The sequence below is a fragment of the Topomyia yanbarensis genome, chromosome 1, assembly GCF_030247195.1.
Source record: "Topomyia yanbarensis strain Yona2022 chromosome 1, ASM3024719v1, whole genome shotgun sequence".
NCBI classification, from domain to species: domain Eukaryota; kingdom Metazoa; phylum Arthropoda; class Insecta; order Diptera; family Culicidae; genus Topomyia; species Topomyia yanbarensis.
Genome location: NC_080670.1, coordinates 1,938,867 through 1,954,857, shown reverse-complemented (window position 1 = coordinate 1,954,857; position 15,991 = coordinate 1,938,867). Strand labels below are relative to the sequence as shown.

The 15,991-nt window shown below is 39.2% G+C and overlaps 1 protein-coding gene across 3 annotated transcripts in view; it reads right to left on the bottom strand.

Annotated features, from left to right (window-relative positions):
- Positions 1 to 8,489: 8,489 nt before the first annotated feature.
- Positions 8,490 to 15,991, bottom strand: part of LOC131676580 (facilitated trehalose transporter Tret1) — a 37,216-nt gene continuing 29,714 nt past the window's right edge. For all 3 annotated transcript variants that reach the window (XM_058955712.1, XM_058955711.1, XM_058955713.1), the window contains exons 4-6: positions 11,228 to 11,413; positions 10,916 to 11,160; positions 8,490 to 10,817 (exon numbers count right to left, since the gene is read on the bottom strand). In XM_058955712.1, the coding sequence (XP_058811695.1) occupies positions 10,044 to 10,817; positions 10,916 to 11,160; positions 11,228 to 11,413 (1,205 nt within the window). In that variant the 3' untranslated portion in view covers positions 8,490 to 10,043. The remainder of the gene's footprint in view (positions 10,818 to 10,915; positions 11,161 to 11,227; positions 11,414 to 15,991) is intronic.

The following is a 15,991-nucleotide window of genomic DNA, read 5'->3' as shown; positions in this document are numbered from 1 at the left end:
AACGCGTAATTCGCTCAAACGATCTGTAAATTATTCTAAAATTAGAATAATCTGGAATTAAAATACGATCTCAACTGGTAAATGGTTGCAAATTCTTTCTGGTGCCAGTATTCTGAAAACTTGATTGTTTATTTGATTGTGTCAACGAAGAGTTGGAGGTGTACTACCAAATGGGGCGAAGCGCCCTAAAAAGGGTGTTTCTATACCAACTACTCCTAGCCAGCTTCTATGCGACAATTTTTTAAAACTTCCTTAAGTGATATATTTTTATTTGTTTTTTTTTTGCATCAACAAATAATATGGCACCCGTGAAATATATCCAACCGGTTTGAATTTAGGAAAATATAGGTAAATTCTGTTTGACTCCGATCACCCCGCCAAAGGAACAAGATCTGTATATTTTCCAGTGAGCTGTTTTTCCGCTCGCCAGGTTGACCTTCGCCGTGAATGCATTTGGCACGCGTCACTCCATCAAGGCTGCAATATTTATGCAGCTGTATACGTAGCACCTCATTTCATTTGTTTATTTTAAGTACACAGCAAATTCCAAACAATAAATATTGGTGTTTGATTGGAAAAAAAACGGGCTATCTATGAAGATAAGTGACGTTTATTAAATGCACGCCCATGTCCCGTAGTTGCACAAGTTCTACACTCTCACCCTCCCCTTAAGCACTATAGGGTGTTTGCGCTAAATTCCTCGAATAAGCGATGAATTTCACTCCTCATTAGATCATCGGTTTACCCACTATGCTAAGCGTCTCGTTGCTCTAGTTTTAGCTTATGAGCGACAGCTGCATTCCTCTAGCTGGAATTAGTTTGTTCTAGCTTTTACTTCATCTCTGTCATTGTTTTACAACTTCAGATTTAGCTTTTGCTCTAAAGTTCACTTTGGCTCTAGCTTTAGTTCTAGCTGCAGCTCTTGATTTAGATCCATCTTTAACTCAAATTCCAAACGCCTTTTTTGCAGTTATAGAAAAATCATAGTAGCCATGCGTGGTGGATGTAAACAATCGCTGTCGTTAATTTATATATTATTTACATTGTGGTTTGGTGAATGGAGGCAAGGATGCTACCGAGGAGCATTACCCGGCCTGGGCATCGTCGGCTCGAAGACGGCGTTGCAGCATTGCCTTTCGACGTAAGTAAAAGTGCTCGGTGCGTTTCAAATCAGCTGCTCTTACGGTACCTTTCCCAGGCTAGGATTTCTCCCAGTACATTACGGATACCGTCATTGAGATCAAATACGTAGTTTCTACATATTTATACAGCTTTAGCGCTAAACAAATTAGCAACTCTAGTTTCGAGTCTTGTTAATTTAGACATAAGACTAGATTTAGTTCTAGCAATAATAGCTCTGGGTTTAGCTTTAGCATCAGCTCCAGAAAAAGCTCAATCTATTTTGGCCATTTTAGTTTAATACTGCAACATCTCTACCTTTAGAGCTCATTCCAACTTCAGGCTAGCTCTAAATTGAACAAAACGCAGCTGATTGATAATGCCGCGGGAATTTTATACAAACCAAATTGCTTCCTTCCATCGGTTCCAACCAATCAAACTGCCGGCTGCAGGAAAACAATAGCCACTCGAGAGTAGAGATGGGCGAAACAGTTCACTTCGAAGAACCATTCCCGACTGAACAGTTCTATAAAAAGAACTAGTTCAGATGAACCGTTCTTCCGTTCAGCTGATATTTTACTTGTATCTAGCGAATGTCTCTCAAAACATTCGATTCTTGGAGAGGAACCAAACAGATGCTGCCCAAACTATTATCTGTATGCTTAACAAGTTCATCAATGGTGGCGATTTCTTCATTATGTATAACTAGAGAAATAGAGAATGAGATGAGTCGTTCGCTTATGAGTCGTTCTTCGCCGGTTTTATTCTGGGAGAGCACAGAGAGCGGTTTGTGGGACGGCAAGTCAGTTCATTTTCATTCGTTCGCCTAAAAATCGGTCCGAGAAATTCGCTAAACGGCTTTGGGTCATATTCAGTTCATTCGCTTTGAAGAGAATTGAGAACTACCGTTCTTTTAAAAAGAACTTCCGTTCGCTCATTCTCTTCAAAGAACCAGTTCACTTTAACCGTTCGCGAACGAATTGCCCATCTCTACTCGAGAGCTGCCGTGTTTGTTGACTTGGTTAAATACTTACATTCGCCATAAAAGCAACCGGCGATGATCACATATTGTACCAAATGCCGCCGACGTGTTTCGGAAGCTAATTCGATAGGGGTGTTGCCCGTTCTGCGTACTGGCAATGGAAGGTAACGGAAATCGAAACGGAACGATCGTGCTATATTCTGCGCAGATACGGTTCAGCAATTGCTACCGTTAAACCGATTTCGGAATACATGCTTCAAAGCAATAAGGAACGATGGAAGGCAGTTGAGTCGAATTGATCGGGAAGAAAACTGAGATTTATCGTAATGGAGTGATTTGGTAGCCGAATCGTTCAATGTCTGAGTTCTAATCTACTGATTTTTTAAATTAATCCCAGTCAGTTACTTTTCCGTCGTTTGAATGATTCCATTTCATACCTGGATGCACACTGGAGGCTCCTATTGATGTGCGGCTAAATTCTCATCATCACATGTCGTCCAGTAAGTCCAATTTTCGGCTTCCTGATCGTTCTTACTCAAATTACAGAAAAAACAGATATATAATCTAGAATAAACTTTTCCGAAAAAAAAACTGTCTAATGAAAGTACGTTGAAAAGCACCATCGCACACAGGTTGGCATGCGTGAATCATTATTGTACACAAGTTTGCACGCAAGGGCCGTATAGCGATTGTTAGACGAGCGTGGCTCCAGCTAGTGGCAAGTTGCTATTTGCTGATGGCATTTCATAACGAAAGTTTTATTTCTAAAACACATTGGAAATATTTCAAAAGCAATTTTGAAAACCATGAATCCAACCAGTTCATTTTTCGGTTTTCGGATCATCAAGCATATATCGACAATGATTTCGAAAGCGACAACAGAAACAATTGAGAAATAGCTGGAACTCGGTTGGGACAATTCGTCGCATCAAACAGAAAATGCTCAGAAATCCTACACATACCTTAGAGTAAATCTAAAGCTAGTCTTTAGTGCAAAAAGGACATATTCCCAAATGATGAACTGTGATATTGAAATATTAATCCAGTAACGGAAAAAAATATTTAGTTAACAAGCTGAATTATGTTTTCTCCACAGCGTATCTGTATGGCGATTGTTGACTCCAGAAGCTGCTAGATAAGACTGTCGTAAGAGAAGTTGAGAGCTTATTCGAAGATGAAATACGATTCGACGAATAAAACTCGAGTTATTTGCGGCTGATAAAAATGCCAAAACATCCCGGCTCTTGCGGTCATAGACAAGTCAGTTAAGTTAAGTCATCGAGAGACATTAAGCATGATCGTGTGATGCTATTCCATTCCTTTCTTTACTTTCTTCCTTAAAATTCTTGCTCAACATTGAGCAATATGGCTCCAAATCAATCTTTTTTATATCTTCAAGTCTTATGCCAATTGAGTGTTTTTAGAACATATAAAAAGACAAATATTAAATCTAACATATACGGAATGTTGAGTGATGCGAATGTGGTGGGAAGATTCCACTCCTTCTTTTATGACCCTGCCATCTGGATCTGTCGATTCTCAGAACAAGTTGTGTGCTAATGGCGATCAGTCTTCCGCGTGTCAACACTGTAAATAATCTCGCTCTGCGGAAAACCCTACGCGGGAGTACCCAAGACAAAAATATCTGCCATAACGAAAACAATACTCGCCAAGAAAACAGCAGTGATGATAAAATGGGTAAAAGCGATAACAAAGGAAGTGAACAAAATGATTCTTAGAGACGGTATCTTGTGATACTGAAAACGTTCTTCACCGCGGAAAAGAATCTCCACACGCACTGGCCCCGTTAAGCTCGCGCATCGAGTCGTATCAAATAAGCGAGTTAGAACAAAAATCGCCAATGTTGAACTGTTACTCGAAGAAACTTTGCGGTGAATAAATAAACAAAAAAAATTTCTTGGCATTTGTTCAGATGATTTACTGAAGATGTAGAAGTCTTCGTGTTGATTTTAACTGCGATACGAATATCTGGTGTGCAAATGAACAGAACTATCTTTAAGATACCTCACATGCTTATATGCTTCGTGGACTACGTCGACAACCCCATCCTCACCGTACGAGATGTCACTGGCGAAGTGCGATCGAGAGGAAACAGATGACGCAACTTAGATCAAGACACGCTTCAAGCAGTTTTCTGGACAGATGTTTTATGCAGCAACAGGATTGGGAAAAGTTGCAGATATTTTCGAATATATGATACTGTCGAAGTTAGCTATTAATATCCGGTTTGGCAGGCGGTCAGTACCTGTAGCTCGAAAAGCGACAGTTTCATTGCTAACCGAGATAATTAACCAGGAATTTTTCGTTAACGAGAGTTTGGAAAACTTCGATTCCTTTTCATGGAGCAACATGATTACTCCGATCTTTTTCGATGGGATTCGGCTTCCTGCCATGCCGGAAAAAGACCAATAAGTGTGTTGCCGCTATATGCTAGTCGTATCCAAGAAGCGCTCCCAACAAGCCAGAGCTGTGGTCGTCGTCGATCTTGTTTGACCAAATTTTAATCACAACACTCTTACAGCAGATTGATGATGTAGCGCGAATGCCGAAAAAATGCCAGTGACAGTGATGTTCAGCAGAGAACCCGTGGTCGGTGACTTCGAAGTAGACCTCGCTCAACCGGCTGTGTGCAACCGTGGAAGATGCGAGTACAGTGGATATACAGTAGATATACATTCTGTTCTGATTATTTGGAGCACGCGGATTGTTCGACCACGATGGTTATGAACCTTTCTTTTAAAAAATTACGTGGAGTGCATTTTGTTAACAGAATTGACACATAATTGTTCGATTCTCCTAGATACAGAGTGTGGTTTGAGCATAACGAGTGTCATGAGTCAGTATCACGACCGATTTAATAGCAAGGGATAACTGCATTTTCTGTTTACTAACTTTGTTTCGTTGCCCACGTTATTATACAAAAATAGTCAAGTCTCATTTGTAAAGAATTCCACTTCTTTATATAGCAGCTTGGATAGTATACACGCTCATTGATAATAACTCAAAAGTGAGTGACCAGCCACTCAATTCCATAAAAAGTGCACATGGTCAAAAATTGAGTTTTCCTCACTTACTCAGTTTTGAGTTCGGGTACAAAATGTCAATTTTGAGTACTTTTTACGCAAAGAAAAAATTTGAAATTTAACCGATCTGTTTTTTTAATAATACAAACGCATTAATCTGTATATAAAATTCCACTTACCTGTATCTCTAGTTGTTAATACGATGCTTATAAATTTATTCTGAGGTCCTTTCTCCTTTTTCCTTTAAATGGGATCTCGTGCTACTGGATATGCAAAATAATAAAGTATGTTATTTTAAAAATGAAACCACACTTGCGAAAACTTACCTTTTGGTTTTCCGAATGTCTCTTCGTTGATTCTTTTGCTGTTGAATCAACTTTTGAAACTATTTTCAATTTTTTGTGTGCGGGCTGTTCCACTTCGTGCACCAGTAAGTTTTTTTTTCACTCAAATAGTTGATAATTTCATGGTTACTCCAGAGTTCAGTCAATTCTACTCAAATCGATACTCATTTTTTGACAGTTTGCCCCGGTTTTTGAAATTGAGTAGTGGAAACTCAAATTTTGAGTAGTTTTGAATGAGCGTGTAACTCTATGATTGTATGCCGTATCAAATCGTAAAAGGCACTACAATCTACTTGGAAAATGTTTTCCTTGGTCGGTTTCAATAGTCTTCAAAGCGTATAGAAGAATTGCAGAAATAGTGCTATATTACTACTGACACAGATAAGCAAGCCTGGGCGGGGATCGAACATACGATGACTAGCGCCATACCATCTGCACCAACAAACAAGAGTATAAAATTGGAAATATTTTGATTTGAACGCCTATTTTGCTTAGTGTAAAGTTGCATTTTTTTCTTGGCGAATGATAATTTTTGCTGTTACAACATTTTCAATGAAATCGGTAGTGTATTTATTACATGATGAAACTGGATACTGGTGACCACGAAACGAACCCATATTTTTTCTCAATAAAAATTTTACTTAACGAATAGAACACACCTTGTGTCTCCCAAAATCTACTACAACTGTGAAACCAACTGATCTACTAATCCAAAAAAGAAATTCCGCATCGCAGTTTTGAAGAGACTAACCATTTAATCTTGTATACAAAATGTGCTTCCATCTACAATGTTTTAATCTGAAAAGTTTCAGATATAAACTGTACAAAAATTCTGGCACATAAAGAGTTTTACACTGATGGGTGATTAATATTTCTGCAAGCAAACACCTGTAAATCGTTCTTTCGATGTAAATTCCCAATTTTATCAACTCCCCGTTTTATCAACCAAAATTTTTAGGCTATTCGGTAAAAACTAATCATTTCTTCATTCAACTTCCAGGTAGTTGTTCTTGGAGCATTTTTTTTCAGTTCCTCTGACTCTGATTCAAGGGTAAATCTTTCCATAGAGCAGTTTTTCTGTTCTGCAGATTATAAACTTCCAGAAGAATGATTCATTATCATTTCCTTTCCAAAAAAAAAATTCCATTCGTACGGTGATTTTCGGAGCGATAAGTCGATCTTTCCAGTCCGTACAATGTAAACTATAAAGAATAGTGCAAATCCGCTTTCAAGGATATCTTGTGCATTCTCCGCTTCTTCGAGGTTTTGGCATTTTTGTATGTGTGCGTTAACCGTTATTCGATCAACAGAGCAGTAGCAGTATTTCGTTTCTTGTGATCTGCCTGGATACCGTTATCCAAAATAAGTATCGTTATTATATTACAACTCCCATTCTTGTCCCTCCTACCAACGTGCACAGGGCAATCACGTTCGAACGAATAGTAAGCCCATTTGATTTTGCTGTCATAAACGAGAATACGAATCTCGCACTCGTTGTAAACAAGAATAAGAGTGAATATGTCCGTGCAAAGATGACTTCCCCTGACAATGGCCCACTCCAAAGTGAGATGGATGTCGAAGTAAAATACACAACTACAGAAATTGTACCCATCCTATTCCATCGGGCCTTTCATGAACTTTTTCCGGGTCTAGGACAAAAATGCTTGAATCTATTGCAGATTTCTCGACTTCTAATGGAGCGATATTCGGCACTGACACAAATATCTAAGATCCGCCCTAACAAACTTCAAGTGGTGGTAAATAATTTGAGGCAGGCGAATGATATTGTAGGCTATGGGCCTTTTGCAAAGGAGTACAGAGTATATGCACCAGCAAACCAAATTGAAATAAGTGGGGTCGTCACCGATTCGAGTTTGAAATGCGCGGATCTGCAGACACACGGGGTTGGCCATTTTAAAGACCCCATGCTCTAGGCAGTGAAGATAATGGAGGGCAAACGATTGCATTCAGCATCAATCGCAGCTGGCAGGTAGAGGACATATGTCAACTCAGTGTCTAACTTACCCCCACTTTGACAAGGTTCGTCTACCTCTTAGTCTTTTGTGTCGCGGGCCATGAACTGCACTAATTGCAAACAGCTGGAACACACAGCCTCCCACTGGAGCAATAAGGTTCGTTGTGGAAAATGTGGTGAGAATCACGTGGATAACTCCTGTGGAAAGGATGTCTAAAAGGGTCTCTACTGTGAAGAAAATCCACATAATCTACCGACACGTCCGGCGTACAAACAGCGCGAGAAGAAACTTAAGAGTTCTTTTCAGGGACGCTCCAAACGATGCGTTCCAGAAATGCTAACGATAGCTACGCCACCGGTCTCTATGAATTTCTATACTAGCTTGTCTACCGACTAATGCGACTCTGATGAACCCCAGGAGGGAACGTCCTCTGCTACGCCTAGAATCAATAGAAAATGGAGGAACATTTCCCCCCAAACTTCCGTTGTAAAGACCAGAAGGTATCTTCAAGGTCCTCCGAAAATAACAGCTCGGGGAAGAGTTCCCGCCATCTTCTGTGACATCAAAAACCCCAAGTGTTCCGACATTTAAATCAGAAAACAGCGCTAGTCTAATGAAATTATCTGATATTGTGGATCGCTTTTTCAATTTTAAAACACTTGAAATGACGCTCTTAAAAATCCTGATAAGCTTTCTCCCCGCAATAAAAACATTCTTGATGCACCTGACTGCAAAATGGTTAACCCTTTTTTTCTCAGAAGTGACCTCACTAAGGATTTTACCCGCCTTCAAAACTACAGTTAACAAGCCAAAACAGTCCAGAAAAAAGGCTAAACATAAAACCGCCTACAAACCACGCCTACTGTTGCATTACATAGTATTATGTTTCGTATGAAAAAGATGTCTTTCGTTTGAATGCTTTGGCAATTGGATCATGTCTCAGCATAATCAGTATGCAATTTGATATTAACTTAAATCTGGCAGATGAACGGAAATTTCTCAAATGATCCGTGTTAGCTTTAGATTGTATAAGTCTTCCATATCCATTTATTTCAAGTCAATTATTCGTGGTACATTTTGCGCACGCAGGCAGCAGCATACAGACTTGCAAATATCTTAATGTCTACTTAGCATGCTAGTATATGTATATATGTGTATGCGTGTGTATGTGTATATCCAATTACAACTAAAGTAACAATCGATTTTCCAGAGCTTTTTCTTTTCACAAATTTGGTTGGGTAATTTTATGTCATGTTCAAATTGAAACGGCAGATACATATTATCGACGGCAACGACAATAAAAGTCTATTAATTTTCCTTTCTCTATTATACTTACTGTACTTGTTGAGTAACATCGGTAGATTTCAGGTTGATCGTGCGCCAATAACGCGCAGCTCTCAATTCCCCTTTACTAGCCGCCAAACAATTTGGTAGATATTCAACATTCAACACGTAAATATTGCTGTAAATGTTTGTAAATACGACTATTCTTTTCCCAGTGGATTTGCGCTTCTAGCTGACTCAAATATCTGAAATGTTTCAGGTTCGGAGTATTTTCCCTCACTTTAAAAGTCAGGTTAAGGATGAGGATTTGTTTAAAGTAACTTTTCGGCTAAAGACAACCGTTGTTGCCATGACTTGGATGATCATCGTTGATCTAATTTTTCTAGTTAAAGCTCTTCATATCCTAGAAAAAATCGACTCGAATCATTTTTTTTCCTGTGTGAATCTTCCAAACCTTTTATGGCACATAAACACGTTTTGTTTTGGTAAAAAATAAATGAATCTCTAAATTAACGATTGAAGTTTAATAAAAAATCTCGGAAGTAGTTTGTTTGGAGGTATTTTTCATGTTGAGTACAACGTGATTGTTTTTTGGTGACGCATGTTTGTTTTAGTTTTTAGCTGTATTGAATAGTCTGATATGATTTTAATATCTCCGCGTAGACTCTCCGGGCCAAATATTTTTAGTAATAACACACCGATACTGTAAAGCAATATTTATATCAGTGGATTTTACTAGTTTATTTTGCTTAAATAATTGTACTGTTTCCCATTGAACTAGCTAAAATTTTAATGTTACAGGCTAACAATTATTTATAACCACTATGCTTTATGTTCCGGCTAGCGAATTTTGAACTTAAATATAAGTAATAATTTTGCTTTTTGCCTGAATTTATTAGAAGTACCGAATTATTTGTATTTTTTTCGCCCCAAAGTATTAGTAGGAATACTTTTAAAACTAACAACTCTGAACGACCATTCTCAACTATGCCACACTTAAGACACAAAACAAGTACACATACTGCGTTTCACTAAACGCGAGAACGAAATAGTTTAAAGAAGAATCAATAAATAAATTTTTCATCTGTTGGCCCGTACTGAGAACGTCGGAGGCGAATTGCTTCCAATTGACTTACGAACTTACGAACATAAAATAACACAAATGGCTTCTAAAATCTAGAATTAAAAAAAAAACTTTACAACTAAAGCGCTTTCACTGTGTTGCACGACATTGAAAAGCTCCATCGGTTTGTGTTGTTTCTTTTGCCAGTCTCTCTGCTCTGTGTCTACCGTCTTAGTTCTTGCCGCTGAGGATGGCTTGAATTTCCGCGTTTGTTTTGCCCTTGGTTTCTGGCACCTTGAAGAACACGTATAACGTGCAAACCATCATCCAGAAACCGAAGAACCAGAACGTCCAATCCGAACCCAGATAATCCTGCATAGTTCCGAAGGTTTTCGTAACCAGAAACACCAGAGACCAGTTGAACATGACGGACAGAGCGGATGCAAGTCCTTTCACATCAGGAGCGCATAATTCACCCATCATCATCCACGGGATGGGACCGAATCCGAGTGAGAAACTGACGATGAATAATACGACGGAGGCCAATGGAAGCCAGCCGATTCCGGATACGTCCGCCTTATCGTTCTGCAGCTTGAAGTACACTCCTAGAACGATCAAACACGCACCCATAATAAAACTGCTCTGCAACAGCAAAATCCGACGGCCGGCCTTATCGATCAACACCGAAGAAACAAAGGTCATCAGAACCTGTACGACACCGACCACAATACCGCAAATCGCGGGATCCATCGTACTTCCGGCAGATTTAAAAATCGGTACCGTGTAAAAGATGACCGCATTGATACCAGAGAACTGCTGGAAAAACATCAGCAACAATGCAATGAACAGCGCATTCCTGTTTGTAACCTTTGTAAACAGATCCGACACTTTGGCCTCGCCCTTGACCGCATCCAGATCGGACTGGATGGCTTCCACCGCATTCTGTGTATTGCAGTTCGGTCCCCAGAACCACTTGAGTGCAACGGCGGCATCGCTCCGGCGACCCTGAAATCAGCAAATAAACAAACAATCACAATCGATAACCGTTGAAGAGTTGACCGTTGGCAACGGCGTCAACAAAGTCACGTTTCGCGATAACCTACCTGTTTCACCAGATAGGTGGGACTTTCCGGTACGATAAACATCGCTACGATCAGCAGTACAGGAAAGATGGCACACAGCACGCTAAGCGTTGTCCAGGCAACGTACGGACCGATGGCGTACACGAACAGAATACCGACAGTGAGGAACAGCTGGAAAAAGGCGCCCAAAGCGCCACGAATGGCCGTTTCGGCAATCTCCGAGATGAACATCGGAGCGACCACGCAGGATGCTCCCGTGGCAAGACCTGGCAAACAAAATAACATCCGGTTGAATCATGTCGTATCAGCGCAAGTTCAAGTGTGGCAACTTACCGATGAGGAAACGACCGGCATACAGCATTCCTGCGCTGCTGGCAAAAATGATTAGGGCCCAACTGGCCAGATAGGGTAGTGCCAGAGACATGGTGGTGAACTTGCGACCAATCTTCTCCGCCAGGAAACCGGCCGGGAGGGCTCCACAAAAAGCACCGACCGCTAGGAACGATCCCACCCATGATCCTGAAAAAAAAACAGTAAACAGACAAGCGTGAGTTTGTAATCAGGAAAATCAATATTGCGAAAGATTAGATAAATTGGCCTTGAGCAGATATATCAACGGCAGTAATTCAACTCAAATCACGTTTAACTATACTTGATTGGATTAGCGTCCCTATCTGGAAGATTGCCTTGATAGAGTTCAGTAGGAGCATTGTTTGCGACAGAGTCAAGTGCCAGTAGTAGAAAACAATAATGCAATTCAATTCCGTATGATAACAATTCAGTTATGATACAATCCTTATTGAAAATTGAGGATTATTATTCATTTCAACTACTCGGAAAAGGTGAAAATTTTCAGCCCATTTCGGTCAGAGCCATCAATATGGTGCACCAACCGAACACTAAAATGATGAAAAATTTTAAAGATAGGTCTGCTTAAGATTTATTTCTATTATCATTCATATTGATCTATTTGAAGCGAACAGAGCATCTCTTCAAAGGACCGAGTAGGAAATACTCGTGAGCTGTACACGGCTGGTGGATTGCTATTCAATTAGTTTGTGTCGTTCCGTGCTACTAGCAGAGGCTATTATTTTTATTTCCGATAGTTGAAAAGTGGCGAAATATACTCGACACGCACATCCCGCTAGCCGATTCGGTAATCCTCTGAAGAATGTGCACATCGACTTTTCATTTCAATAAAGACTCTAGAATAACAAAGAGACATTGCGTTCCATTAGGAATTCCAATCCAGCTGTGTGAACATATTGTCTGTTCATCATTTCAGTCTCTTTACCCATTTCCATTCAGTAATGTGCACCGACAAGAGTACTTATCATAAATATTTACCCGTCCGACGGACGGCTCATAAATTTAATCGCTTTACACTACAGGGTGCGCTATAAATATCGAGGTAGCTTCTGAACAACTGTCTCAGCGTACGGGAGCGAAAATACGGAAGGACTGTGTTAATAAAGGCATATCCAATAATGCATATCGTCTTAGTCAGTAGAGTGGTGTGCAGTTATTAGAACCGTGTTCCTATATGTATGCCAAAAGTTTGTCTACATTTGATACACATTCAAGTTTAACCCGGAGTAACGCCTTCTGATTAGAAAACAAGTTCAAATATTTAAATAATACGTATGATACTTTTCCACTATTGGAGAAAGTCTTGTAAAAATATACAAAGCGTAAGAAATCACTCCAATTACCCTTTTATTCAGAACGTCTGCGCAACTTTATCGCGGAAATAATATACGCTAATTCAGATGCAAATGCGGGTGACATATAAAACTTGGGGCGCTACACACAACAACGCGAAACAGAATCAAGTTACACGAGCTGCAGTTTATATATATTATAATATGGACAGACGGATGGGCGGATCATCTCCGGAGCTGAGTAAACATATTTGTCTAGCGGCGCAGGAGACAATATAATAAATATTTGTCTGTAGCTTCGGTTTCAGTATCACCACGAGAGGAATGAGGGATGCACTAACAATAGATAGTAGATAAACTTTGACAGTTCGGTCTAAAAGTTCGAACCGATGAAGCCTACATATTTGAGTAAATTAGTTTGGTTTATGGTAAATACCATAAATTTCCGCAGATCTGAAAGAAAATCCAGGTCGTGTCGTGTTAATAATTGTACCGCTTAGCTCGACTCAGAGCAGGCTCATTCTCAATTTGCAACCTTGAGTGTGAATCGAGTAGAAATAGAGCGACACCTTCCGTAATAAGTCCAAAATTGGCTCATCAACATTCATAAGAAAACTAATGGTGTCGGGAATTCGAAAAATTGAAATAAAAAGGATAGTTTCCCCATACCTAAGGAAGTAAAAAACAAAAACGAAGACAAGAGTCACTCGAAAATATAAAAACCACCAAACATCTAACAGCGAAAACCAAAGCTGCTCTAGCGACGACGACATGGATGCAAACAAGAGCGAGGGAGAAGACAGACGAAACAATCAACAAGCAGCAGAGGGCACACTTGACATACCGAGAAAGAAATTCAAAACACGGAACGGAAAGCAGTGAACACATTATAGACAGCAGTAATATTCTGTTATTCTTTTAATTTTCGTGAAGTGATTTTTTTTTTGTTTCTTTGTAATGTAGGGGAACCCGGAACTATTCGGACCAACCTATACAATTCGTCTTTTGAGGTGGATAGATGTGAAAGAATTTACCGGCCAAAGGTCCTAATTGTTAGTTTGAAACCTCAGCTACATTTTGGTGCTATAAAAGTTCATTTTCAAGGCGAACGATTTGCAAAACTCTACGTTTTTCCATCCTTTTACAATGTAGGTGTAATTCGGACCTCCATGCGGGGCAGTCCAGACCACCATTTTTTATTTTTTTTTTACAATGAAATTATGTTTACCTATGAAATCATTATTGGAGAAACTCCTTAAGAAGCAAAAACAAAATAAATTCTGTTAAGAAAAATAATCTGGGCAGTCACAGCTGTCGATTGTCGGCGCATCATGAATTTTGCAATCGGGTGCGAATCCGTAAGCCGCTGAACGGTGGTTGATGGAATAGGGGGTCCGAATAGCCTCGTACGCTCAATTCTCACAAAAGTGATGAGCTTTTTGAACATATCTGTGTTTTCGCCCTTAGAAATATCATTCCACAAAATAGAAGCCTGAAGCCAAAACACTTAGCTGTTAATTTTCTAAATTTGATTTGTAGCTTTAATCACGGCTTTACCAATATAATGATTTTTGATTTGAAGATGGCAAAAATGAAACAAGTTGTATCACCTTTCTAAAAAAAAGCCTAAGAATTAGCCTCAGCTGTCAATATTAATGTTTTAGAATAGCGGTTCCACGAATATGTAGGGCAGTCAGAAAGTCATACGATTTTCTGAGAAATCCAGGGGGTCCGAATTACCCCCACGGTATTAATAGCCCCGGGTTCAATAATTAATAATCATAATAACAAAACCAAATTTTAATAATAGATTTTGTAGCTATTTCGTATTAATATGATCGTAGCAATAACCTTGCAATAACGAGGTACGCTTAGTCATTTCACGAGTCACTGGATAAAGTCGGAAAAATACAGGTATCAGCTATCCCCGGTAATGCACAGTAATAATATTCACACCTTAGTGTTAAATGCGAGTTTTTTTATGGGACTGTATAATGTGGTGAGACATGAAGAAAGATTGATCGGTTGCAGTACTACCCTTCATAAGATATTTTTGGGTGGAAAATTACCTCTTTTTTAGCTCTTTCAAACTTGCCCGACTGATTGATTTTATCAGCTCATGTAATGTTTGCACTCGATAGTACAATAGGAAACCAAGAATCGTTTGCAATGACTGAAAATCCGAGCCCAAACTGCTGTCAAACTATGTATATAATTTTGACAGCAATTAGAGTTGCTTACTTAACTTAAATCTTCACCATAAGATATCCGAGAAATCTAGAAAATTTATACGGGTGCTAGAAATGAGAATTGCGTGTGTCAGAGTTTTTACACAATCCATGACCAGCTAACCCATAGTGCTGTTAATGAAGAAACTTGTCTACACTAATATTGGTTTTGCTCATAAATTTAAAAATTTTGAGCACGAAAGATGGAAGGTGATAGCTTCACTGCAAATCCAGCGACCCATTTCAAGAATTCGTACATAACTTTCATATAGAATAAGTCCACTTTAAATACATCCACGTATCAGGAAGTTACGTGTAATGTATTCTTACTTCTAGATTTCAAAAGGAGATTGTGGCACGTATTTGGTGTAAGCTGAGTTTTCATCTTAAATAAATTGATATTATTTCTATTGCTTGTCCGTCTTTCTGATGGAAAGAGTACGATTGTGATCACTGCAATTGGCCGTTCCACTTCAGCGCCAAATTCACACCTTTCCAATCCGATTCAGTGACGACTCAGTACCGTGCCGTGCCAGACAAGTGTGAATGCTCGCACATGAAGTGTATGAAAGGATACTGGCACGATACTAAACGGTCACTAATTCGGATCGGATAGGTGTAAATTAGGTGTAAATTGATTCCTTTTATGACCCTTAGTAATTGTGTAAATTTTGGTACCGATCGGTTGTGTCTACGGACCCTCCAAAAATTTCAAAGTTTAAAATCGGCTAAAATTGAAAATAAATTCTTAAAAAATCACCGCATCAATTAATTCATGAGAACACTATAGGTATATTTCTAAAGGTATTCTTCTACTGAGCACATTCGTGGAACATTGTAAGGTTGTGAAAATTCGCTGAGAAAAGTTATTAACTAAAGAAGCAGCATGACTTCAAAATAAGTGGATTTTATTAGTAATCATAGCAAGTCTGTTGAGAATGTTTAGATTTGAGAAGAAAAATCAATACAAATAATAATCAGAATAGCCCCGATTGATTGAAACAGTCACGTTGCGGCAGTCGAGATCGGTAGTAAACCAAAAACTGTTGCATATATAACCAAATGATCAGGGGCGGCGAAACACTTTACGCCCGAGTGGGTAGAAAGCATAGGGTGAGGGGTCCATTAGTAAGGATTTTTTCCCTTTTCGCAATGCACAAGCTTACATTAAATTCACATTAAGTCACGTTCGTTTATGCAAATGGAAT